Raw genomic sequence first — 27576 nt, forward strand, 5'->3', positions numbered from 1 at the left:
GCATTCTGTGACATAGAGATTAGAAGGGAGAGCATTCTAGGCAAGGAAGGCAGTCAGTGCAAAGGTCAAGTTGTGAAAAATGGAGTACTGTATATGATGAACAGCAAGTATGACCTATGAAAGTAATGAATGAGAAACCAGTACAGTGGAGGAGATTTGGAAAACCAGATAAGTTGGCATGTTGGATCCCCTTCTAAAGGTAGACAATGTCTGGATCCAATAAAGTGCTTTGAAAGAAAGGGCAGAGAAGACTTCTTTTACAAACTAGATTGGTCAACAAAAACTTTTGCGTAAATCAGAGACCTGGAAAAGCAGGATAACAGAAAGAAGGTAATGGAAGCAAAATTCAGATTTCCTTACTTGCTGGTGACTTACTTAATAATTCCATCCTTTTTGAAAAAAAGCTGATAGGTAGAAATAAGGAAAAATGATTGGAGAATTACAAATTTTAGAGTTAGAAGAAATCTTAGAGGTTGGAGTAGACAAGGATATTAGATTGCTTTAGGCAGGCTGATCCTTGTAGGTCAGTATATCCAAGCCTCCAAAAATTGATTCCCAGTAAGTAACTGAGAAACTATATATCTGAGATGTATCTGACCTGAAAATCCCTTATTAGAAGACCTTTAAGAACCCTCAAGCCAGTTTATAATAATTCATATTCACATAGCGCTGAAAGGTACACAGAGCTCATTCCTCACAACAACCCTGTGAGGTCAACATTACAAACATTCTCATGTTACAGAGAAGGACACAGATTCCAAGAAATAACCTGCTCAGTGTCATAGACTTAAAGCTGGAAATCTCCTCTGAAGTCATCTAGACAAATAGTCTCCCTTTACAGAAGAGGAAACAGGCTTAAATCATTTAAGGGACTTGTTCCAGGTTATATAGTAAAATGGCAGAGTCTGGATTTGAACTCAGATCTTCTGACTTCTAACACTGCTCCAAGCTGTGTTCACAAAGCAAGTGACAGAAGCTAGTGATTTTGCAGAGCTCTGTCTCACTTAAATCCAATTCATGAGGAAGTCAAGGCATCACATATGATGTTATTGGTCCTCTTCAAAAATGAAGGACAAACAGTAAGCAATGACAGCACTGAGAATTATGTTAATGTCTTCTATGACTTCTTTCTCTAACCCAAAATCACCTCCCCACATTTAAAGTGCAAGATACTTTACCTTCAAGGATTTGGTCGACAGTTTTAAATGCTTCATCAACATCTCCATATTCTATTTTTCTTTCTGGCTCATAAAAAGAGTTGTGCTGAATAGCATCCTGAATATAAAATGGAAATAAATAGACATAAACACACACATACATACATACATACATACATACATATGAGAAGACACCCTCTCCTTTTGGAACCTACCCTTTGAGGAGAGATGGACAGTGGTAGTATCTATGGCCCTCTCCAGAAATAGACAGAGAGACAGGGAGAGAGAGAGAAACAGAGAGAGAGAGAGAGAGAGAGAGAGAGAGAGAGAGAGAGAGAGAGAGCGCACAAGTGCCCCAAAAGCAAGGTGGGGGAGGGGAGGGGAACCAACCCCAGAAGGCCGTTTTCCAGTGGGCCTGTGCATTTCCTCCCTGCTTGCCTTTCTGCATTCTTGTGATCATCTCCTCATGTCTGTCTGGTTGATCCTGCCAGGGGTACATGTTTGTCTCAAAGATTAAGCCATACATGTCTGAAAACACAGGACTAGTACAGTGAAACTGCAAATGGACTTGATATCAAGAGTTCAAAAATGGAAGGTCTGAGAGGCCATAGGGATCACTGGTCCATTGAGAGACTGGTTAAGATATAGTGGGTAAGGGCGGCTAGGTGGCGTAGTGGATAAAGCACCAGCCTTGGAATCAGGAGTACCTGGGTTCAAATCTGGTCTCAGACACTTAATAATTACCTAGCTGTGTGGCCTTGGGCAAGCCACTTAACCCCATTTGCCTTGCAAAAAACCTAAAAAAAAAAAAAAAGATATAGTGGGTAGTTGAATTCTGTTGCCAGATGTTACTTACAGGTCTTGCTCAGCACTGATGGTGTGCCTCTCTGATACAGGAGGAAGCAAAACCAATTCAAGGCCAAGAGACTCTCTCAGTAGCTGGACTATCACCAAATAGTCCTGCTTCCTATCAGTCAGGCCAAAAGGTGGAATGATTTTGCTAAAGGCCAGTGAGAAGGATCCATTGCACAGCATATTTCTCACTATAATAAACATAATTGTGCAACTCATATAACCAATCACTTGGTTAATTTGAGTGGATATGTAAATTGACTACCACCTACTCTTGAGATGTAAATTGACCACCCTGAAAAAGATATGGAGAATTATGATTGTAACAGAAACAAAATTAGTAATCTTAAAGGCTGCTAATCTTGTCATATTGGGTGGAGATCCCCATTCTTGGTGTAAAATTTGTATCCTGATCTCCTTAGGCTTCACTTTCTACCTAATTCCAGGTCCAGTAAAGGAAAGGAAATTCATCTTTTGCCTTCTGGATGAGAAGCAAGACATAAAAATCTGGGTTAGACTCCCACTAGTCTTCTGGCTGTTCTTTTATCTCTCTCTACCTATCCCTTCTTATGTGTTGTAACTTCTTTTTTGAAACTTTTTAAATTTTTTTTTGCAAGACAATGGGGTTAAGTAACTTGCCCATGGTCACACAGCTGGGTAATTATTAAGTGTCTGAGGTCAAATTTGAACACAGGTCCTCCTGACTCCAGGGCAGGTATTCTATTCCCTGTGCCACCTAGCTGCCCCCTGTAATTTCTTTTAATAATTTTTTGTTTTATTTCCCCCCATGCTTTCCTAAGTCTGAATAATGATTCCTCATTGGCAGAACAGAACTCAAGTAGCCAGTGGCCACACACACAAACACACACACACACACACACATATTTTATATATACATACATACATATATGTATATGTATGTATGAATATATGTATATGGGGGTTTTTCCCCTCAAATGAGAAGAAATGGAGGGGAGAGAAAATAAAGTTTTATTCATTAAAAAAATGCTTAAAAAAAGAAAAGAAAAAACTGACTAATAGGAACTTAGTATTATAAAAGATCAGACCTTATTTTTTTCACTATTTGAATCTTATCAGCCTTCTTCCTGAGCTATGTCTTGCTGAACTTCCCCCACAAATGATTTGAGCAGAGGCAGTGACTCCTCAAGAACACTCCCTCAAGAGACTATACAAATAATGCAATCTGAGCTCTCAAAAAAAGGGGAGTCAAGATCACAGATATCTTTTTCCCCACACAGATTTGCTCTCCCCATTTTAAATACTGGTTTCATTGTTAAAAGGATAGAAGTAAAATGGTTTGTCATCATAATAATGATTAATTACAAATGTTGAAGAACATTGGTTAAAAAAATTATGTGGTATTTTCTAAAAGATAAAATTTAGTAACTCACTAAAACTTTACTTAAAAAATGAACCTGGGGAAAAGTAAACACAATTCAACTAAAAAAAATTGCTTTCTCATTCTGAACCAATTCTGAATGGATCAACTACTCCCAGTTCTTTTCTTCCAACTATAATCTTCCTATTGATGCTATTCACATCATTGGCACCAAGTCATACAAGTCATGGCAAGTGGATATTATCTCTTTCTCTAGACAATTAAATGTTAAAAAGGAGTCATACCACATAAACTACTACAGTATGTTCTGAAATTGATTCTCATGCTCAGTTTTGATGGCTATTTGATGGTGGTAGGTTTTAATTTAATCATACCAAAGGAAAAAACATACTTCATAGTTTATTTAATCACTTCATTTATTTTATAACCAAGCTAAGGAGAATATTTCCTGAACCAAAAACAGAATCAGGAACTCACACATCTAGAGCTGGAAGGGACTTTAGAGTCTTTCTGGTCCAATCTCCTCATTAACAAATGAGAAAATTGAGGTCCAGAGAAAAGTAACTTGCTCAAGGTCACAGAGATAGTAAATAGTAATTAAAGGCTTTGAACTCAGATCCAAAGATGTCAAGTTCAGAACACTTTTCACGGTGCCAGGTTGCTTACCAAAGTAAATTTGGAAACCCTATTGCGCAATATTTTTTCAAGGTTTTGTGTCTCTTGATTTCTAAGTCAAATGGAGCCTATGTATTTTCCAAACATTTCCTGGTGAGGGAGGTCAGACTTTGATCTGGATTTGGGCATTATACTATTCTCCACACACCCCTTTAATCCATCCATTTGTGTTCCAATCAGTCTTAAATTTAATTGCTAATGAAGATGGCCCTGAGGTGGAGTAGGACTCTATTCCACACCCAAAGTTTGGGTTTTTATTTTGGGTACAGCTTTTTCTCAGATAATTAAAGACTTTGTGAGTTGCTTCTTAATAATTTTTCCCTTGATGATGGAGATGGGAATAGTATGAAACTGGAAGGAGGAGGAGGAGAAAAAAGAGGAAGAGACAGAAAAGAACAAATGCTTATATTTAAATTGAGCTTTTAAATTCCCAAAGTGATTCAGGGATGCAGTGAATAGAATCAGGAAAACTTGAATTCAAATGCAGCCTTAGCTACTTACAGACTCTTAAATAAACCTTAGGGTCTTCATGTAGAAAATGGAGATACTAATAGTACCTACTTTAGAGGACTGATATGAGAACCAAATGAGATTAAAAAAATGTAAAGTGCTTTGTATCACTCAAAGTATTATTAAAAAAACTAATATTATTGTTATCTCCTCATTTAATCCTCATTAATATTATAAGAACTTTGTTTAGAACTAAAGAAGTAGCTGTGTGACCTTGGGTAAGTCACTCAACTACATTGCCTTAAGTAAATCATTTTTTAAAAAAAAGAACTAAAGAAGTACCTAGGGTTTCCAAACTCAAATATCATTTTGTTTCCATAGGAAAGGAAACCAGGAGTGTACAGTGGTATTCAAAAGAAATCCATTATGTAAGTAATGCTCCTAATTTTTCTAAAAATATCTGTTTTAATCCTAGGAATTCAAGAACCCTAAAACAATCACTTGACTATCTTCCTGGCTCATTAAAAAGGCATGAATTTTAGATTTTGAACAAAGACTAGTTTGGGGTTTGTTTTTTTTTACTTCCTTAGAAATAAATTACTCAAACAAATTTGGGGTCCTGGGTGGAGATCAGCAGGATATACATAGCTTAGAACAAATTCTCTTGGAGACTCATTTTAATTGCAGACAAATAATCCTGCTGTGAACATAAATGTGTTCCCTAAATAACCTCAAAGCACTCAAAATATCTTTTTAAAAATTTTTATTTCTAATATGGTAAATATTGGCTTTCCTAACTTTTTAAAATTGTGACACACTTTGGAAATTTCCAAAGTGATTTGAGAATCAAATAGTTCATTTTGAAACATGAGCAATTGATTATGCTGTCTAAAGGCCCATGAGGATTCTCAAATTAGCATTAATCTTATAAATTTATAAGATGATTCAATTTTATAAAAACCCTTTTCTTATCTAGGAAGATACATATTGGAGAGGAGCAAAATAGGTCCTGAAATTGGACTTCACTGGAGAGAATTTCTTTAATCTTCCTTCATAGTTTGGCTGTATAAAGATAAAGGGGCACAGAGAGCAGAATCAGCTGGTGTGTCCAGTGATACAACTCCCCCTGAAGACTAATGAATGCCTGATCTCCTAATTTCTGGAGGAGAACCACTGAAGATCTGGATAATCACCTCAATAGTCAGGATCAAAGGTTCCAAATCACAATACTCAATCTTCACCAGACGAGCTGCTAACTTTGCTTTAACATCTGAATCAGCCATGACAGCACATACTAGCTGGCCCACACTAAAGACCTAAAAAACATAAATGCAATGAATTTTTTTTGGGGGGGGAAGAAGGAAGAAACATGTTTTAGTCTTTTTTTTTTAATCACATCCACGTTCTACTACATTAGATACACACATAAGCACCACAGGTTGAATGTATCTCATGCTAAATATTGGTGTCTAGTAATTCAAAGTTCAAAAGATTCCAGATTTCATTGGTGGTGGATACGATACAGTAGTGAGTACAAACTTTCCAAGCAATAGTAGGTTGAGTGCTTTATTTTTTCCAAATAAATTCACCCCTTAGAAGCCACCCTTCTGAGGATGAGCCTTCCCAACAACACTGGGCCAGCACTTGGAAGATTTTCTGGCTTGTTTGGTTTCATTAGAGCTCAAGTTCGTATGAGTGCCCTTTGAGAACTCAGGATAATCTCTATGTCAAAATGGAGTATCAGAGTATATAGAGCCTTAAGATGAACCTGCTTATATAACAGAAACATAAGTATCCAGTGAATAAAGAGAAATGAATGAATAATAAAGTAACACATCTATTACCTATTAAATAAAGATCTATAATCTATAGATTAAAATAACACTTTCATAATTTATCATTGACACAGACAGTAAATTAATATTCTAAATTCACAAGTTTGGCCATTCATTGTCTCAAAAAGTCATCAGTGGTTCTTAAGAATGAAAAGCTTAGTTATCCTGATAGGTAAAGCCATCCAACAATCTGTCTCCCAGGTACCTTACAACCTTACTTCACAGTTTCCCTTCAAGAACACTGCACTTTACAGTTAAATCTTTTGGAACACATCTTCTGGAAACAAGACACACTTAAAAGAAAAGTGATAAGAGCCTAAAAGGGATTAAGGATATTTCAAAGCTCCTTGGAAATGGATCAGCATTAGCAATGGCCAAGAAAAAGGTGCAGCAGTGGCACTACTTGTTGAAAACAGATCTGGACTGGGGTTTGATGAGGAGAGGTCTTCTGGGAAAGGTGCTTCCTGACCTGTGGCTAAGTCTGCTGTCTATATTACTGGACAGAGGGCTACAAGGAAAGAAAGCATTAACCCCTCCCTGTCATAGAAACTTCATTACCACTAAGTATCATTGAGGTTTCCATTCCCTGGATTATTTCCACAGCCTGCTAACTGATCTCTCAATTCCAGGTTCTCTCTCTTCTCCAACCTATTTTTGATACAGATCCCAAATTACTATTCTGAATTCACAAGTCTGACCATGTTATTCATTGTCTCAAAAAATCTTCAGTAATTCTTAAGAATAAAAAGCACAATTCTCATCTGGATATGTAAAGCCATCCAATAATCAATCTGTTGCCCAGATACCTTTCCAACCTTATCTCAAAGTTATTTCTTTTCAAGAACACTCACATTCCATCAAACTAACTACCTAGCCTTTGAATTCAACATGCTAGCTCCTGTTTGCATGTCTTTACACAGGTTATTCTTCACCTTTGCTTCTTAGAATCCCTAATTTCCTTTAGGCTCAGTTCAGATGCCCCATGTTCTGCTGGCAGTCTTTTCTAATTGCCCCAGTTCTTTGTGCTCTCTCTTCTATCTTATATTTATTTCTCTATGTATCTATCAGATCCATCACCACACCAACAGAATGTAAGTGCCTTGAGGGCAAGGACTGTTTTGGTTTTGTCTATATCTCCAGGGCTTTTGCTAGTGCCTAGAACTTAATTAAAATATATAACAAATGTTTGTCAAATTGAATCCAGTCTTATCTCCAAGAAAGAGAATAAAGGAAAGCCTTTGGGAGGAAACAACACATTTTAGCCTTGTAGTCAAATGCAGGAGCACATTCCTATTTCTTCTCTATAATTACAAACTCTGATAACAAAACTTCTGACAACAGTGAGTCATTAAGACATACCCTTTTTATTTCTTATGAAAGATACATCTGTACTCTCTTATCAGAGATATGTCTGAGGAGGTATTAGGAGCCTAGGTAACAAACTTCTGGCTTAGAGTTTAGTGTATCTCAGAATTGGGGGTGGGGGTGGGGAGGAATGGTGAGCAGAAGGGATAGAGTGAGATAGATGAGAAGCTACTATTTTTTGTTAACTTTGTCTCAGATTAACTTCTGAAAAACTAAAAATTACTTTAGCACATTCTTTGATTTTTTTTCTGCTTTCTGCTAATATTCCTTTCCCTTTGTATTTACTTCCTTATTGTCTCCCTCTCTACTCTCCAAGCTAAATCTCCATAGTTCCTTCCTCTGATTCTGACATGCTATGGTCTCCTATCCCCTATCATCCCAGTCACCTCCCACATGTCAAACATGATTCTCCTTTTTTAATATAGTCTAAGACTGTACTAATTTATTATTATATCTTGATATTTATATAAATTACTATAGTATCATCACTGTTAACATTTTACCAGTGCATACTCCTGGGGTAGAGAGTATCCAGAGGTCATTGTCACTGTCCCTTATGCAATGAAAAAATGAATGATTCATATCTCAAAATGAATCATATCACAGGTCTGAAAACTGTCCTAGTCCATTTCATTCACAAAGTAAGCATTCCACAGGCAATAGCAAACAATCTTGCTTTTTAGTTAATATTTACATAGTGCCCACAGTTCTCAACATCTTATGCCAAAATATCTTGGCTCTATCTCATGGGGTTCACGAGGTAGGATTTAGTTTATGCTCCACCAATCAATTGGTATTTCCCCATCTTATGATTTACTTCTATTCACTCTTCCCCTAATTCCTGAGAATCAGCATCACCATCTGCTAAAGTGAAACCCTTCTTCCCTTTTATAGAACCCCTCTCTCATCTCAATCTGGTACTCCCCAGTTTCCTGTTTCTACTATTATATTTTGTTTTATTTAGCAAATTTTCCTTTATTTTTCACTGTTCACATTCTTTCAATTTTCTTGCTGATGGAAAGACATTGTCTCTCTGGTTACTCTCTCCAATACTAAATGTTTCTTCTCTGATGTCTGTTGACAAAATGGGCCAGGAAGAGCACACTTACTCAATTTCTCAATTATAGTTTCTCCATTCTCCTTACAGCCCCCAGACTACAATTATTCGGCAGCTTCGCCTTCAAAGATTTACTCTATCCATCTAGATCAATAGTGAGAACAACTTAATATTCTCTATGTTTTATTTCTATTTTTGTTAAATACTTCCCCATTAGTTTAACCTTTTAAAGCATTCAAGAGTTTTGCTGCCACCTGCTGCCAAGATCATTCATTACAGATTCATTTCAGTTCTCCCCTAGGTTCTGGGTCTTTTCCCTCACTTTATCAAGTTTAGTTTACTTAACTAATAATTGTCTTCTCTACCCCAACAACTACCTTCATTTTCAAGGACTTCAATACAAGTGATGTCCCTTCAGACATAACTGGCCTCCCAGTAAGTATATCAATCTCTTCAACTTCTATGAGCTGTACCTTGGTCACTCATGGAATCAGTGATCTTAGGTCATACCATTACCTATAACCCATGATTTTGAACTGCCTCTCTCTAGTCATAATCTTCTTTTCTTCTATCTGGTCCTTTATTTCATTCTTTCTAAACTTAGTCCTCATTCTCATTAGGGTACATAGTCTCTTCTTCCCCTGTTCTCCTAGTCCCTCACATCCTCCTCTGGCCTCATTATCCCTATAGTTAAATAGTTCATATGCATCATATTCTACATTTAAAAACCTTTGCCCTCTTGTCCTTTTGTCCCTCATTACTTGACAAACCACAATTCAAATTTTCCAACTTTAAGAGCACTCCTTTTTTTAAAAAGTAAATAATATTTTCATATCACTTGGATAAATAACTATATGGGAAAATAAGCAGATTTGGGCTTATTTACAATTTGAACACAAAATTCCATAATAAATATACAAGGGATGTTGGAATAATTTTGGTAATTAATACATGTTGAAAAGTTTATGTTAGTTTTTTTTAAGTATAAGTGATGTTAATTGAGGAAAAGATACCTAAGAATAGCAAAAGCATTATACCTCCTCAGTTGCAATGAGTTCCTCATTTTCAAGAAAATCCCTGAAGGAGTTTACATCTTGAAGATCTTTACCTGTCAGAACATCAACTACTCCTGGTAGTTTAAGGGCTTCTGATGTATCAATAGACCTAAATTAAAAAATAAATAAATTATCCAGAGAAACATACATGAATCTGAAATCCGAAGGCTATTTAGAATATAGTTATTGAAAGACAAGACAAGAAATGTACTTAAAAGAGAACAAATTAACTAACAACTATTCCAAACTATTTGCCTCACTATCTTAAATGATCAGGTCAATAATGATAAGAGCAAATATTTTAGAAAAAGTATCCCCTCTAATCTTTGTCTCACTAAACTTTTTCCCACCTAGTCTAAGACAACAGAATGGTGGCAACAAATTGTGCTTTGGTAGGAAGGAGAAAGAAGAAAAGTCTTGCTAGGTGGCACAGTGGATAGAGTACCGGCCCTGGAGTCAAAAGTACCTGAGTTCAAATCCAGCCTCAGACACTTGATAATTACCTAGCTGTGTGGCCTTGGGCAAGCCATTTAACCCCATTGCCTTGCAAAAAAAAAAAAAAAAAGAAAAGTCTTACTTTTATGCAAGGATCAATTTTTCTCTTTGAATATCTACATAAACATATCTTTATCTATCTACACACATACAAGTAATGAGCTTTAGAAACCTATCTGCACTCATTAAAAAGCAAGTCATAGAATGACACATTTAAAGCTTAAAAGAAGCCCAGAACTAAAACCAATGTATGGAAATTAGAGGAAGGCAAATTTCAGCCCCAAACAAGGAAGAATTTCCTAAGAGAACCATCACAAAATGAAATGGGCCATTTCAGAAGATAATAAGTTCACTCTCATTGAAATTCTTCAGAGCCTTCATAGGTATCTTTCAAGGATTTTAAAGAGGGGATTCCTACACTAGAGTAGGTGCATGGACTAGATAATATTAGAATTTCTGATATTTCTTGAAGCTCTGAGATTCTTTGATTCTATGATTAACTCAAAATCCTTTATGAGGAATGCTGAAATTATTTGTGACAAATCCTCAAGTCCAGTCCTCCCATGACCATGGCTCTCATTGACAGCCTGAGCAAATAATTTACCCTCTTTGACTTTTTTTGTCTTCTCTCTTAAACTAGCAGAGCACTTTTACAGCAGTGTGTTTGGATGATTAGATGAAAAAGCAGACTATTATTTTCTTCAAATTGTGATGTTACTTACACAATCTTAGCATGAGCTCTTGAACTAGTAACAAAGGCCAAGAAGAGTTCTTGGTCATAGGCAGGCATGTCATCACAGTAAATGGCTTCACCCGTTGCATGGTTAATGCCAGAGAGGTGCATGATGGGGCGCCCAATTGGATCTTGAGGAGACTGTTTGGTGTCAACCTTCTGTTTAGTAAACAAAACCATTACATGTATCAGCAGAGAAAAACAACTACATTGTCTCATTCCTACAATCTTTTCATTTTGCTCCTCTCTGACAAAGTAACCATAAATGAACTCAGACATTAATTTCTTCTAGTATTGCACATCCTCATTCCAACTACCATCCCTCTCTGCTTGTTAGCAAAATCTCAGAATAACAGATAAGAGTTTTATGTGAATTGAAGTCCTATGGAAGTGACATTTGGGTAAAGATTGTACTATATTTAGAGATCCAAGGGAAAAAAAAATGTGTTTTGTATCTGTGTGTCAGTCCTATAAAATATACTTTAAGCATCTGAGTTTTGTTTGTGCTTTTGTTTTTAGACTCAATATAAACAAATAAGTTTAAAAAATAAGTCTCCTTCCTTCTTCTCAGATCCTATCCACGTCTGATGCTGGAAGGTTTTCCCAAAAAGAGTAAGAGGAGAGATGTCTCAGAGTTACAAGAATGGAAATAGGAGTTTGGCAGAATCCAGGAACTGATGCAAGGAATTATGAATGTAGAAAATGTATAATTAGAAACAAATTCTGTAACCTTTAATGCTGTTAAATCTTGTTAAAGGGTAGAAGGCTCTTTGCTCTTGAGATGTAAATTAACTCCTATTGTTTCATTGCTAAATATAAAATTTGTATCCTGTCTCTTCATTCCCAACCCTTAGCTTCCAACCTTCTACCTGGTTCACGGCACATAAGGGGGAAGGGATTTCCCCTTTGGCCCTCAGTGCCCAGATGATGGGCAAGGCTATAACACCTGGGTTGACCCTCCTCTCAGGGCTAGTTCCATCTCTGTTTCAATCAGCTCTCCCTGACTGTCTTTCATTCTCTCTTTATCTCCCTCTTTCTCTGTCTCCCATGCAACCCCCCAACTTCTTGTTATTCACCCTGTCCTAAAGTGCCTGTTGCTTCTCCTGGAGGGGAAAATTTTTAACCTGTTTGATTTGTAATAATTTGTAATAAATCCTGAGCAGTTTTAAAATCCCAGGGAGCATGTGAATTCCTTCATCTTTCAGTAACCCTCGAGTTCTATCTTTAATTAGCAATCCCAAATCCCATCAGCCACAGAACCATAGTAGAAACATGTAGAAAAACAAACTCCCTCTGTTGCTTTAAAATAGAGTTCCTACAAATTCACCATTGCATTTTATATATATATATATATATATATATATATATATATATATATATGTATATATATACATATATATATGTATATAATTTCCCATGGGGAAAAATGGTCACAAATATTTAAATAAATATTTAAATAAATATCACAATATTCACACTTTCTACCTTTATGTTTGATATTGGGAAAATGCTACTAACCTGGTACCTTAAAACAGACTCATAATGTTTGGAATGGAAATCTTCTAAAACACTTCCACATTCAGGTGGTAAACAAGGACAGAGAGAAGGATTCTGAAAGCAAAGCAGTTCATAATTTTTAGTGTGTTAAAATAAACTCTGAGCAAAGTCACAAATCATATATTAGCCAGGAGTTCTATTCCAAATCTAATATTCAATTGATCACTGAATGGTTCATACCATCAACATTAGCAAATATTACTTCATTGATCTTCCATATGTAGGGCAACTATGAGTTAAAAAAGAGCCCAAGACATAGTCTTTGCCCTCAAGTAATGAATAGCAATCTAGTTGAGGAGACTAAAGATAAAAACCATAGAATATTGGAGACTGCCAGGTCCAACTATCTCATTTTATAGATTTTTTTAAAAATCCCATAAAAATAGAATGTTAAAAACCAAAAAAATGCAGCATTGCATAGAGTAAGATGGATTATAACACAATTATTTCTAAGGCTTGAATGGTTTCTCATGCAAGCCCATGAATGCAGAACAATACAGCAATTCTTAGTGATTGTTTCAAGTTTTGGGGGTTGTGATTACTCCCCAGGGCACAAAACCAGGGTACCATGATGGGAACAGGTTTTACAATTTTTTGAGTTATCTAACACATAAAAGATACAGTATAATAAAAGAATCCAATGATTGTGAAAGTACTATGAAGGCTGGTTAATCACTCCAAGTTTCATTGTACTGATTTGCAAGTCAGAGTCTGCTGAGAAAAATTAATCTCTAGAAACTAAACTATTAGGAAATTTATTAAACTTATCATATTGATTAATATGAAATTCATAATTTCCTTCATTACAGTTAATTTTTCAGAGAGGGAGCTAACCATTACAAGAAGATTAACTAAGTTTATAAATGAAAATGTGGCAAAGTAGGAAAAATACTAGATTTAGAAATGAAGGAGACCTGGACTAAAATTCTAACTTTGATACTAGGTATATGATGATGGAAAAGACATTTATTTTTTCTGAGCTTCAATTCCCTAATCTTCAAAATGGAGATGAGTCTCTCAGCAGAGAGGAGTATACTGAAGTAATCATTATCAGAAATAGATAATATATTGATTTTTATACTTTATTCCTATGCCTTGTCAGAAGAGAATGTTTTTTTGAGGGTGAGTTTGATAATTACTGAGAATTAATATAAAATTTTTAAAACATCAAGAAAACATTAACTTTTAAAATAAAGCATAGAAAAGAAAATCTGTAGTACCTAACATTAAAGATTGTTGTAACAATCAAATAAAATAATGAATATAGTCACTTTGAGTCTTTTAAGACTCTATATAAATGACAGCTCTTTATTATTTTTAATTCTATATAAGCAATTAAAACAAATCTAGTATTATTAATGACCTCTTACTTCTTCCTGAAACAAAAGTTCATTTTTACATCAGTAGTTTTTTCCCTGGTGGTATTATGTGGCTCTGAATCATGTAATATTACACAAAATTCAATTTGTGGGCACCCAAGAAACAGTGGAGAGACACATGGCAGAAATAATCAGGGTGAGGCATATTATCAAAAGAGAGATGGATACCAAAAAAGATATAAAACACAAGCCTAAAAAATGATCGTGGACAAATTACTTAACCTCACTGAGGCTCAGTTTCTTCATCTGTAAATAAGGGAATTTGCTTAATGGTTAGGTTTTCTTCTTTTGGGGAAGCTAGGTGGCACAATGGATAAAGCACTGGCCTTGGAGTCAGAAGGATGGGAGTTCAAATCCGATCTCAGACACTTGCCAGTTACTACTTTTGTGACCTTGAGCAAGTCATTTAACCCTGATTGCCTCACATCCAGGCCATCTCCAGTCATCCTGATTCATATCTGATCACTGGACCCAGATGGCTCTGGAGGAGAAAGCGAGGCTGGTGACTCAGCATAGTACCCCCTCACTCAAATCCAATTCATGTGCATGTCATGGCATCATCCCTCTGATGTCATGGTTTTCTTCAAGAATGAAGGACATCACCATCTGGTTTTCTTCTGATTCTAAACCAATGAGCCTAAGATGTATGACCAGAAAATGAGCAAGTTGTAGAAACAAAGCAAAACAGATGGCCAATCCATGAACTTCACTGGTACCCATGTAATGTCAGTGATCTAAAGCAGAGACATCAGCTGCTGTAAAACATTAGAGCACAGCCTGAACCAGATTAAAATATAATTAGGAAATGTTTAACAAAATAAATAAAAATACAATGGTGTTTATTATTATTCAGCCATTTTCAGTTATATCTAACTCTTCTTGATTTCATTTGTGATATTCTTGGCAAAAATATAGGAATGGTTGGTCATTTCCTTCTCCAGCTCATGTTACATATGAGGAAACTGAGACAAACAGGATTAAATGCCTTGCCCAAAGTCCCACAGGCTGTATTTGAACTCAGGTCTTCCTGACTCCAGGGCCACTCTTCTATCCACTGAGTCACTTAGTTACCCTATTTAAAATTATAATGATGATAAAATGTAAGTATAGAGAAATGAAACTACTGGGAAGAGATAGAGCTGAAAATATAACTCAGAGCATCCAGTCCTACTCCAATAACCTTTCCACTACTACATATCTCAAGCACACATGTAAGGGGAAGGAGATACATGGCAAAAGGGGAAGAACAGAGGTTCTTAACCTGGGATCCATCAAATGTTTACCTTTATAAAAATATTTTGATAATTATTTCAAAAAATTTATAATTCTATATATGTTGTTTTATTAATTTTAAAAAATTATTATAGGAAGGGTCTACAGACTTGCCTGGACTGCCAAAGGGTCCATGAAGGAAAAGCAATTAAGTACCCCAGGTTTAGATGGAACTGCACAAATCAGTCACCAATGTTGATGAGTCACTAGAGTCTTCATTATAAATTAAAAGTAATACATCATTGCATAGAAGTCAGATGAGCAACTAAGAGATAAGGTTTATATTAAGAATAGGATATCACCACAAATAAGCCACCTAATAATAGAAAGCATTTATATCACATTTTGAGAATTTGCAAAACTTGTCATACATTATACATTATCTAGGGAAGTTGGAACTACAGGTACTGTTAATCCTATTTTATAGATGAGGAAACTGAGACCAAGAGAGAGATTACATGACTTTATCCTAGAGGTAGTGTCTGAGGCAGGATTCAAACTTGCCTTCACTAGTTGTCATTCTTCCCATTTTACCATAGTGAATCTTTGTTGGCAAAAAATCCATTCATTAAAGAATACGAATGGAATAAAAATTAAATTTTTGGCATTTTAAAAAAATATGGTTGCACTCAGAGAATTAGGAGTTTAAATGAATGATGCTTCCCAGAGATGTCCACCTAGTTAAAGACCAAACTTTGTCCTAGGATAAAGGAATATTGTGCAAGCATTGTATTCTGTTTTATCCCCTACGAAATAAGGAATTTTAGGATGAGTGATTTACCCATATTTGTATACAGAATGAGAACTTTTTCTATGGTAATCTTATCTAGCATGCCATAGAGCATTTTCTTCACTGAAATTTAATAATGTCCTTCAGAAGAAGGAAAGAAGATCTAAACACCAAATTCAACTTACCATTATCTTCAAATTCTGCAACACTTCCAAGTAGAATTTGAAGAAAAAGCTGACAATGAGGGATCTCTTATATTCCACCATTCCACCTGGAGCTGAAGCTGGGAGGAAAATTTCATCGAGAATCAACCTGCAAGCTTCACCCAGCATGTCCTCATTCCAGGCTCTATAAGAAAAAGATTTAAAAAAATTAAAAAGTGGAACACAATACACAATCATTAGCCTATAAATTCAGAAAGCCTATAGAATAAGGATTTTGAAATAAATATCTAAAGGCTGGTACAATTATGATTATGTTATGTTATAGGTTAAACAAAGCATTATTTCTATTTCTATAATCCTTTTAAGAGGACCTAAAACAAATTTTAAAATGTAATGAAAAGTAATTGTCTAGCATTATTTCTCTTCATTCTCTCTCCTTCTATATACATATATATATATATATATACATATATATGTGTGTGTATATATATATGTATAATATGTGTGTGTGTGTGAATTGGCAGGCTATACATATGTTTTTTCAACCTAGTAAATAGCTACCCTCCCAGGGAAAAGAATACAGATTGCATTCATTTAACTTTCTTCAAAGCTATTACTGGAAAACAGACAGATAGACACATATTGTATAAGAGCCAAATCCTTTGTATTCATTTGCAAGTCAGTCTTAAGACATGCACAGACACACACACATACAAGCACACACACACACAATACCCAAACACATGCATGAGAATGGAAGAGGAGAGAAAATCATTGGATTTGGAATTGGGGAAGCTTGGTAAAAAAATTTTGCTTCTATTTACTAGTTGTATAACCTCAGGAATATTGTTTAGCTTCTCTGGACTTCATTTTCTTCATCCATCAAATGACAGAATTAGACCAAATGATCTCCAGGGACCCTTCCAGCTCTAGAGTTCATGCTATTATCACTACTTGAGGCTTACTTCAGGCTTTACTAAGACAGTATCATCCATTTCTAACAATGAAACTTTAATTGAATTTCAAACAATTAGATTGTAGATCCCATTTTCTTTATCCTAATAAAAATAGACAAAAATGATGATGTTGATGAAAGAAAGACTTGGATTCAAATATTGTAGCAGTTCTATGACCATGGACAAGTGTCCTAGGAAACATTCTGTATTACAGCTGAGTTGCAGCAACATTTGCTAGAATGAAAGCTCCTTGGGGCAGGAAATGTTTCATTTTGATCTCTATTACCCACAGAACTTAATATATAATATCTGGCATACATCAGATATGCCTAAGGTTAATTTAGTTAAAAATGCTTGCAGATTAGTTGATAGGAGAATTTCCACATCCATAGTTCCCTACACTGATGAACTCTTAAGTCTGACCTCAATAAGGAATGAATTATGGGTTACTACATTCAGATCAACTCTGCTACTTCACCATTATGTGACTCGGGATTTTTAACAGCTAGATCACCAAACTGTCTGCTCCGGATGGGCCTATCAAGTTGAGCAAAATTCAAATGTGGGCCCACTGATGAGCTATTTTTATTGTCCAAGGAACAGCCTAATGTGGAACAGGTCCTTAGGAGCTTGACCCCAAAGGGGCTGCAGTGTCTATGGGAGAAGTACCCACACCAGTAAGATTTTTGGAGCAATAAAAGATTCTGTTACAATAAATTGGAAATGCCCCATCATTCTAAGTCTATAGATATCATATTGTACCTTCCTGTGAGTTTTTGGCAAAATTTCTTAGCACAGACAGTGGTAGATCCAATGCCTCCATAGAAAATACAGATGTCTCTGATGATATTTGTGTTTTCTTCAAAAAGGACTCTCATTCCAGAATTAACAATTGCCAGAGCATTTTGTTGTCGTGGAGCTTGTCGAAAGGCTGAGACAAATTCCCACTAAAGACAAAAATTAAGCAGACAAAAACATTAAAAGTGCAGATTCCTCAGTAGTTAAGAATATGTGCATATAAATACATGCAGGATGAGTAGCCATTATGCTAACTAGTAAAGTTTCATTGTTTCCATGCTTTACCTTCTGAAAATTATATGAGGAATCCAAAATTGGCAAAAAGAGAAATTATGTTTATTCATTTTTGTTTTTTGTTTTTTTATTAAACAAATATTTTATTTTCCCATTATATACAATAGTAGCTTCCACCTATCATTGTTTATTCATTTTGTAAAAGGGTATTTCACTAAACAAAAATGATCTGTCACATATTTCACAGAGGATGTAAATAAATGGCACAAAGGAAAATGAACCAGAAGACTTGGATTCCAGGTCTGATTCCACCAATAATTAGCTATGTGATCCTTAGCCATATCATATCTTCATTCAATAATATTTCCCATTTCAGTATAATTATGAATGAATAATTATATTTCTAATGATTTTTCAGAAATATATATAACAATATGTAGCAATATGACACCTTTCCACCTCCACCTCCCAGTAAGGAATACCTCAATTTCTTTTCCCTGTCTTCCCTCACTGATATATCCCAGACTTCCCTGTATTCAGGAGGGAAGAAATTAGGGAAAAAATATTCATTAAGCTCCTATTTTGTGCCAGACAGTGTAGTAAATACTTTACAAATTATCTCATTTGATTTCCATAACAGCCCTAGGTGTTGTGCTATTTTGAGGAAACTGAGGCATCCAGAGTTTAAGTGATTTGCCCAGGGTCCCACAGTTAGTATGTTTCTGAGCTGTTCCTGTTTCCAGGTGTAGCTCACTATCAATGGCCCCAGATGAATTAAGGTGGGTATGCCATACATTATTCCTATTAAAAGAAGATCCAAACTCCTCCAGGTCTTTACCATGGAGAGAGAAAGTACTTGGAGTACTCTATTGCCATGAGCAAGTCAAATGAAGTCAACAAACATTTGTTAATCACTTATTATATGTGAGGTATTGTGCTAAACAGTATACTTACAAAGAAAGGCAACAACCTGTCTCTGCTCTCAAGAAGCTCAAGTCCTAATAGAAGAGACAACCTGAAAACTATGTTCAAACGAGCTATATGCAGGACCAATTGGAGATAATTCCAAAGAGAATGTCCTAAGAGAAAGGTGGGACTTTAGCTGAGAGTTAGAGGAAGAAGCAGAGATAGGGAAGAAAAGAATTCTAAGTCTGGAGGGTAGCTAGTGGTGAAATTGCTCAAAAGGGAAATGGAATGTCATATGTCTTAGATTATTAAGTCTTACATTGCTTTTTAATTGATATTTTATTTTATTTTTTCAATTACGTGTTATGGTAGCTTTCCAACACTCATCCATTTGCAAATTTTTAAATTACAGATTGTTCTACATGACTTTTACTGTAAAAGAAGCCTGCATCTTCTTCCCTCCAAATTAGGTCTAATCAATAATTAAGTTGTTTGCATTGTGCTCTTCAGTAAAATTAAGAAGTTTCTTACCTTCCTAGAACAGGGGATGTTCACTGAAACCAAGATTTCTTCTGGTTTGAGATCTGAATTGCGTGCCCTCATAAGAAACTGGTCATTTAATGGAATTTGTCTCTTTCCATCTGTTGTGGGGAAAATGGAAATTTCTATAAATTTTATTCTGTCCCTCCCCCCATTTTTTAGCTATGGTTTTATTGGAGTAGGGAGATTGTGGTGAAGAATTTCCTCTATCAGTGAAGATGGGTGCCTTCTCTGGAACTTAGAGAGTTGTCTGGGGGAACTGAGGGGTCAAGTAATTTGTGAAGGATCACCCTCCCAATATCTACCAGAGGGAGACATGCACTCAGGTCATCCTGACTCTGAGGTAGGTTCTCTGTCCCTCTTGTTCAGTCCTTCACAATTTGAAAAGTTTAGATAAATAAGGGAATTCATGTAAACAACTACAGAAGGAATATAAATAATATCTAGCATTGCTGTCCATTGCGTCATCTATCTGCCCCATTACTGTTATTCTTGTCTACATTTTACAGATGAAGAAAAATGAGGGAGACAGAGGTTAAGTGACTTTCTCAGGATCATAAAGCTAGTAAGAGTCTAAGATCACATTTGAGCTGCAGTCTTCCTCATTCCAAGTCTAGCTTTATCACCTAATTGCATTAAAGAATAGATTAGATGGGTTGGAGGGGAGGGGGTGAAGTATAGAAGTTTTATTTCTATATAGAAACAAAAATTTAAGAACCTCTTTTGATTTTTCCCTTGTTAACATTGAAATAAACATACACATATATTCATTACCTAAGTATATATAAAATTCTTTTGGTGAGTTCCAGTGAGACTAGAACTCATAAGAGTGTCCAATAGCAGGTGGTGCAGTGGATAGAGCACCAGCCCTGGAGTCAGAAGGACCTGAGTTCAAATCCAACCTCAGACACTTAATAATTACCTAGCTGTGTGACCTTGGGCAATTAATGGGGCACTTAACCCCATTGCCTAGTCAAAAAAAAGTGTCCAATAGCTTGAGAAAATTTCTAATTTTACTCCTGAGAATACAGTTTGCCCTATTATTCTCCATTCTCAACCACATGGAAGTTTATTACCCAATAAGCTGCCAACATTTCAATATGTAGGTCAACTAGTCTGTTAATGCTTATGCTTACATCTCTAGCCCCAAGCTAATGATTAATGTCCTTTATTAGTGATATTGATTTAGATAACTTCTGTCTTTTGGAAATTATGGCACATTCTTGGATCCAAAAATTTCCTTTCTTCACTTAGAAAATTCCGGGGACAAGGAAATAAAAGGAAAGGACATAACAATGATCAAGTTTATGAAGAAACCCTAGGCAGATAATAAAGTGCTAGTTTATATTTCCAGTTGTGGAATAATGGACTTGGGGTTTGCCAGTTAGAACTTTCTAATGGTTTGGGCTAGCTAGGTGGCATAGTGAATAGAACAATGGGCATAGAATCAGGAAGACCTGACTTCAGATCTGACCATTATTAGTTGTGTGAGCCTGAGCAAGTCACTTAATCCTGTTTGCTTTGTTTCCTTAACTGTAAAATGAACTGGAGAAAAAAATGGAAAGTCATGCTAATGTCTTCTCCTAGAAACACCCCCAAAGAAAGGAGAGTTTATGAAGAGTCAGACTCAACTAAAAAAAAATTGGTTTTGAGGCTTGCCAGAAGAAGAAAGTTTTTAAAAATATACTGCCAAATGCAGGAAAAGCAATTTATCTGGTGTGATATCACAAGATTTAATGTTATTATTAATTTGAGTCACAGTGTAATATAGCTGCTAAGAAAAAGTTAACATAATCTCAGATTGCTTTGGTAAAGTATCCAGAACAAGGAAGATTCAATCTATCCTGATCAGACTGGCTCTAAAGCAGAGATGTCAAATTCAAAATCCCCAAATGAGGTCATAAAAAGTCATATACGACTTAAAAATGACTCAACAACAATGCAGAAGAGAGATTAAAATTATTACAGGCAGATCCAGAGAGATACAAAGTATCAATGAATAGGTCACAGGCAGATTCTGATTTCAATTGCTTCCAAAAAATAGTTGTTTTGAATTATTAAAAAAAAAATAAAATTGACTGGTAGAAAGAGGGAGCAAATTCCATAGTAGTAGAAATATTCAAACAAAGGCTAGATAACCACATGCTGAGGGTCATAGATTCAGAGCACTTTCAAGATAGTCTAATTCATTTTCCTCATTTCTCATTTAAGAAAATTAAGGAAAGTGAAATAAAATGACTAAAGGTCAAAGAGAAAGTAGACAGCAAAGCTATTACTTGCACCCAGGTCCTTTAACTCTAAATCCATCACTCCCCACTATTCCAGGCAGTTTCATTTTTTGATCTTTTGAAGGGAATAATATGCAGCAACTCAATTCTCTCATTGTCACCAAAGAATTCAGGAGCTCTGCATGTTGTGAACTCTTCCTTTACTCTTAGGAGAAGCTTCTCCTCATCTGATCAGTGATTTAATTCCATATGTTCAGATAGAGACATTGAAAATGACCCACAAATTCTTCCCATTTCATCATAATGGAACCAAGCCCATTAGGATGGGTTCCTGCATATTCAACAAGTCAGCTACTCCTGTACTGCTTGTAATTAAAAACATCTCAGAAGACAGAGATAGAACAGTTACTCTTGTAGATCTCTACGTGGCCCTTTCAATAGCTTCTATGGCACTTATTTGGAATCACCTTTGGTAACAGCTGAAATAGCTTCTATGGCATCTGCTTATAGCTTTGTTTGGATCTTTGTCTTTTGCCTCCATCAAGGTTTCTTAACTGAATGATGTCTAGCACCTTGACATTCATTGTTTTAAAAATAGCTGAATTTTACCATCTGTATCCAGAGAAAGAACTGTGGAGTTTGCACAAAGTTTGAACAAAGACCAAAGACCTTCAATTTAAGGGGGGAAAATTATCTTATTATGTAATTTTGTTCTTATACTTTATTTTTCTTCCTTAAGGACATGATTTCTTTCTTATCACATTCAACTGAGATTAATGCTTACCATGGAAACAATGTAAAGACTAACAGACTGCCTTCTGTGGGGGGGGGGGGTGGGGAGAGGGAAGCAAGAATAGGGGGGAAATTGTAAAACTCAAAATAAATAAAAATCTTTGTTTAAAAAAATTTTTTTAAATAGCCAAACTTTGCCCTTTTGGACTCTTCCTAAGGTGCCATGACTACTTTCCAAGCCTCCATTGAATGAACATTAGAGTGATGAAATAACATCCAGAAAAATCATCTCCTTTAGTCACAGGCTTGAGTTTGTTGAGTTAGGAAATTCATGTGAATTATAAAGAGCACTGTTTGGATTAATGGGCAAACAGCTCCCCAAAAACCTATGCCAGTGCCTGGCACAGAATAAACACTTAAATGTTTGTTGAATTAATTATTAGCTACCTAAGATCCTATACCCAATTTAAACAAAAGAATAGATAAGGACTTGATCAATGATATCACTCATCTAGGAAAACTCCTGGATGGTAAAACTCTTTATATCAATGCAAGACATCACCTTCTCTACTAAGAGCTTGGGGAGGTAAAGTAAATTTACCTGTCATATAAATGATGTGAGTCACAGTCCTGGTTCTAGGGTCACACAGTTATTGTGTGTCACAATGCCAGCTTTGAGACTATTCCTATTTCTACTCTTTTCACTATACATATACCTAAAAGGGAAAAGAAGCTGGACTAATTTAGGGACTGAAATACAAACACGACTATTCAGGGTCTATGAGACAGGATTATTGGTTTAAAGCAGAGGTCTTTAACCTGGGATCCATAAATGGGTTTTCTATGAATTTTTAAAAAATATTTCCAAAACTTTTTTTATATGTGTTCTTCTCTGTAATACTATAAATTTTATTTCATGCATTTAAAAATATTAAAAGGGTCAACAGGCCTTACCAGACTGTCAAAGCAGTCTTTGACACAAAAAGTTCATCTGTTTGTTAATTTAGGTACAGTCCTACTTGAAAACAGGAGATGAGACTAGGTTAGATGATAACTTAAAGTTCTTTTCTGTTTTATCAGTTTTATTTATCAGGGTCCCATCTCTGACATTTTTATATCCTTTCTTATAACTTACCTTTTGAAGCCAGATTAAGGGTACAATTACCCACAGCCAAAAGGGGATTCAGATCTGATGTTGAATGTCTACTGATGATGTTGCCCCCTAAAGACTTTGTAAAGAAGACAAGAGTTGGCATTTTTATTCCATTACTAATATATACATAAAAAACACAAGTGCAAACAGAATTAATCAAGGACCTATATTGTCTCTTCTTGATCAAACTGAACATGTATAATGTGGAGCTAATAGCAATCACATTATGAGATTTAGCATAGAAAAATGCTTACTGCCACATTCCTGATCTGTGATCCTGCCAGAGTCTTCAAATGCTTCAAGAGAGCCTGGTATGTTTGAGTCTTCTCTTCTGGAAGTTCCAAGACCATATTAGTCAAGATATCTTTCAGCTGGGCTAGGCTACAACCAGCACCTATTGTCAGCCCTGAAATAAACATATTTAAAATCAATTAGATAAAAGCAATGGTAATTACCTAACCTTATCACAAAAGAAAGAATGAAGATGCTGCAGGTTAGCAGATTTACCTAAGGCCACCTACCAAATTGACTGAGCTAGTTGATATTGTTTAGCTATGGTTAAGATTTCCTTAACCACAAACTGCTTATTCAATAATAGAGGACAACAGTTTCAAGATTTGTCCATCTCTAAAGAGAAGAAGGTGGCAAGGAGAAAAGTGACTATATTGTTCATTGCTCATACCTTTTGATCTAGTCATTCCATACTGGATCTGTAACCCAAGGAAAATAGTCACAAAGAATGCTTTGAACAGTTAGCAGCACTCTTTTGTAATAGGAAAAAATAAACTGGACATAAAATGAATATCCAGTAATTGGATATTCATACAATTTTTAAAAATGTTATATGAATGCAAGTGAAATATATTGCTCTAGAGAAAATAACAAATTCATGAAATTCAGAAGAAATATGGGAAAACCATGAAGTGTTGCACAGTGAAACAAGCTCAACCAGGAGTACAATATGCACAATATAAAATGAGAACAGCAATAAAAGGCAATTGAACTCCAATTAATTGTAATGACCAATACAGGTTAAAGTTCTCAAATGTGGTCTTTGCATTAGACTATGTTGTTTAACTCATTTTCTTATATAAAGATTAAAGGAATCAATATTTTTTTAAGAGAAAAGTCAAGACAACCACCATTTTTTTCTTTGTACATTACAATAACTAGTTAAGAGCTGATGCTTTTACTTCCCCATTAGGCAGAGTAAATCATGTGATTAATGTATCATAAACCAAGAAGCAGAGAATCTAAAAACTCACCATTGTCTATATAATTTACAGCATTCAGCTCAGCAATTCCATCAGGAGAAATGATAACTGAGGGAAAAATCCCTTTCAACTTCATATCAGGTCCTAAAGGGATTGAAAAAAATAAGAATAAGACTTTAAGGAACCAAAGTGGTTGATTTTCTAATCTTGATATCTTGGTAACAATTGATGATTGACCAAAATTTCAGGAGTTCCATTGTGTCCTTTGCAAGCATTCATTGTTTGAAGGATTGTTCAAAACGTATTGATCGTGTCCACATGGAATAGTTCCCTAATTTCTACACACCCACAGTGGTGTTTCCCATGACAATTGGTGCATCTGGATACTTGGCTTTCACTTCCAGAAGGTCTCTTAGTGTTACAGGGGAAATCCAGGTTATTCGCTCCCCATAGAAAACTCTTGTTCTTTTGAGTTCTTTCTCAGCCACAATCTGGTGAAAAATAATAAAAGATTTCAAGATCATCTTGTGATTTCTGTGCTGTTCTTGGACTGTTCACCATTTTTGAAGGAATAATGAAGGTGTTTTAGAATAATTACAATAGCTTGACTCTCCCAAGGAACATGAAAATAAAATTTTAGCAAAAAGTAATAGATCAAAAGCATAGCAATTTTTTTTCTGTTTCAAGGGATATTCCCCATAGTGCCTAATAGCAGCATTTTCAAAGAATGTACTTTGTGAAAAAAAAATTTTCTCATATTGTGGCATTATATATATATATATATATATATATATATATATATATATAAATTAATAATTTCTGAGAAATAATTCTATTTAGGAGATTAAAAGTAGGAATAGTGATCATATAAATAAATTAGAATTGTGGCTGCTATATTGGATGACATAATTTCATGATATTTTTTCAGTGATAATGTCCTATCCTTCCCATTCTTTCCTCCCCTTGCATACTGAGTCAGAATGCTAACTAGATAATATTACCTACAAGAAGAAGCCTAGAAAATTACCCATTGCTTCAACACAATGACACCTTGATATGAATTCTTACAGCATGGGTACAACCATGATTGACTTACCATTAGTTCAGGAGGAAATATAAATTCCTGGGTTGGATCCAATGGCAGAAACTCCTCTTCTTGAAAGAGTTTTTCACAAGCCTTGAAAGAAAAAAATTTCAGTGGTTGTTTTTAGTACTTTAGTTGGCTATTTGTAAAGAGTTGTAATATAGACCCCACAGAAACTCAGCACTGATGTCAAAAGGCTCTTCCCTGTTGGATCACCTCTTCATCTCTATAAGTGTGTCGAAGGACAGAAGCTTTGCTATGCAGTAATTTTCATAAGTGTTAAACAGATAGAATTAAATTATTTTGGGTTCTCTCCTCTCTTTTTACTTTTCCCTTTCTCTAATCATCTGTCCACTATCATCTTCCCCATTCTACCCCTTCTGCAAGGGAAAAGACAGAATTACAAGCACAAAAAGAAAGTGAAAAACTAAATAGGAAAAATAAAAGCTAATTATGTAATTCTACATGCTATCTTGTCTTCTTTTGACTATAAAATCTGCTGCTTTTGACTATAAACTCAGAGAAGCATGACTTCTCTGAACTGTACATATTGCTGAGTTTATATAATACATTTCAAAGAATTATAATGAATGTTAATAGCAAGATTTGTCATTTGGTTTCTCAGGTGACATTTGTGCCCAGGATTGAGCCAGAGGTACAAGGTTTACTCCTTCCATAATTGAGAAACCTATAGGAGTGAAAAGACCTTTTTTTTATATCCATTGGCTGATTAGCCACTGAAAGAGGTAAGGAAGCAAAGAAGAAAGGGAAAATCTCCACCCTTTAATTTATGAAGCATTTTATAGATAATGATATATGTCTTTTGAATTAATTAAATACAGTATCAAAGGCCTACTTTTATAGAGCTTTGTTCCTATGGAAAACCATGGAAGAGGCAAAAGTTATCTTCTGCACCTACTGTCTCCTGTATGGCCACCTTGCTTCAAATGAGGTGCCACTAGCCAGGAACCACACCAAGTTTCACACCCTTTCCCCTTCCTTCCTATCAAAACTATCATTTCTCTGCTAAATAAGGGTTAATAGTTTTAATTGGAAGGAAGAAGAAAGAATGTGAGGCATTAACAGTCAGTACAGACATCACATTTCTCTGACCAAAGATATTTGCATTTCAATCAGAGATGTCACTAGGTAAGGGAACCTTTCTGGGACTGCTCAAATTATACCATATAAACATCTATCTCTTTGCCTAGAGGTAAGGCAAGCCCAGCTGTGGTCTTAGGGTGACTTTCAAGAAAAGTTATAATTTGACCTACCCCATTTTCTTGCTCAGAGTTTAGCAATTTATTCTCTTCTTGATCCAAGCAACAGATGCCATTTTGCTTACTCTGGCAGCAATCAGTAGCCTAATAAAATAAGAATACAAATAAAAATAGAAGCAAGAATGAAGTTACTGCTGATTGCCAGAAATCTTAAAGGAAAAGAATTATGGTAGTGACTAATAATTAGAGGCTTTCTTATCATATGTTTAAACATTCATGGGAGGAAGGCTTTATGTGTGCTTCTGACACAGATGGGCTTTTGGATCAGGGATGAGTCATTTAATGTTTTGTGCTCCAGACCGACTGGACAATACT

The 27576-nt window shown here is 35.4% G+C and overlaps 1 protein-coding gene across 1 annotated transcript in view; it reads right to left on the reverse strand.

Annotated features, from left to right (window-relative positions):
• The window catches only part of LOC141507573 (aldehyde oxidase-like), a 91102-nt gene that overhangs the window by 42103 nt on the left and 21423 nt on the right, over positions 1 to 27576 (reverse strand). The window contains exons 7-20 of the mRNA XM_074215355.1: positions 27256 to 27345; positions 25994 to 26074; positions 25244 to 25388; positions 24949 to 25041; positions 23938 to 24089; positions 23666 to 23759; positions 19562 to 19671; positions 17855 to 18039; positions 16158 to 16320; positions 12553 to 12645; positions 11024 to 11193; positions 9789 to 9915; positions 5688 to 5810; positions 1179 to 1275 (exon numbers count right to left, since the gene is read on the reverse strand). Of these exons, the coding sequence (XP_074071456.1) occupies positions 1179 to 1275; positions 5688 to 5810; positions 9789 to 9915; positions 11024 to 11193; positions 12553 to 12645; positions 16158 to 16320; positions 17855 to 18039; positions 19562 to 19671; positions 23666 to 23759; positions 23938 to 24089; positions 24949 to 25041; positions 25244 to 25388; positions 25994 to 26074; positions 27256 to 27345 (1723 nt within the window). The remainder of the gene's footprint in view (positions 1 to 1178; positions 1276 to 5687; positions 5811 to 9788; positions 9916 to 11023; positions 11194 to 12552; positions 12646 to 16157; positions 16321 to 17854; positions 18040 to 19561; positions 19672 to 23665; positions 23760 to 23937; positions 24090 to 24948; positions 25042 to 25243; positions 25389 to 25993; positions 26075 to 27255; positions 27346 to 27576) is intronic.

This window comes from Macrotis lagotis, chromosome 1, assembly GCF_037893015.1.
Source record: "Macrotis lagotis isolate mMagLag1 chromosome 1, bilby.v1.9.chrom.fasta, whole genome shotgun sequence".
Classification (NCBI taxonomy): domain Eukaryota; kingdom Metazoa; phylum Chordata; class Mammalia; order Peramelemorphia; family Peramelidae; genus Macrotis; species Macrotis lagotis.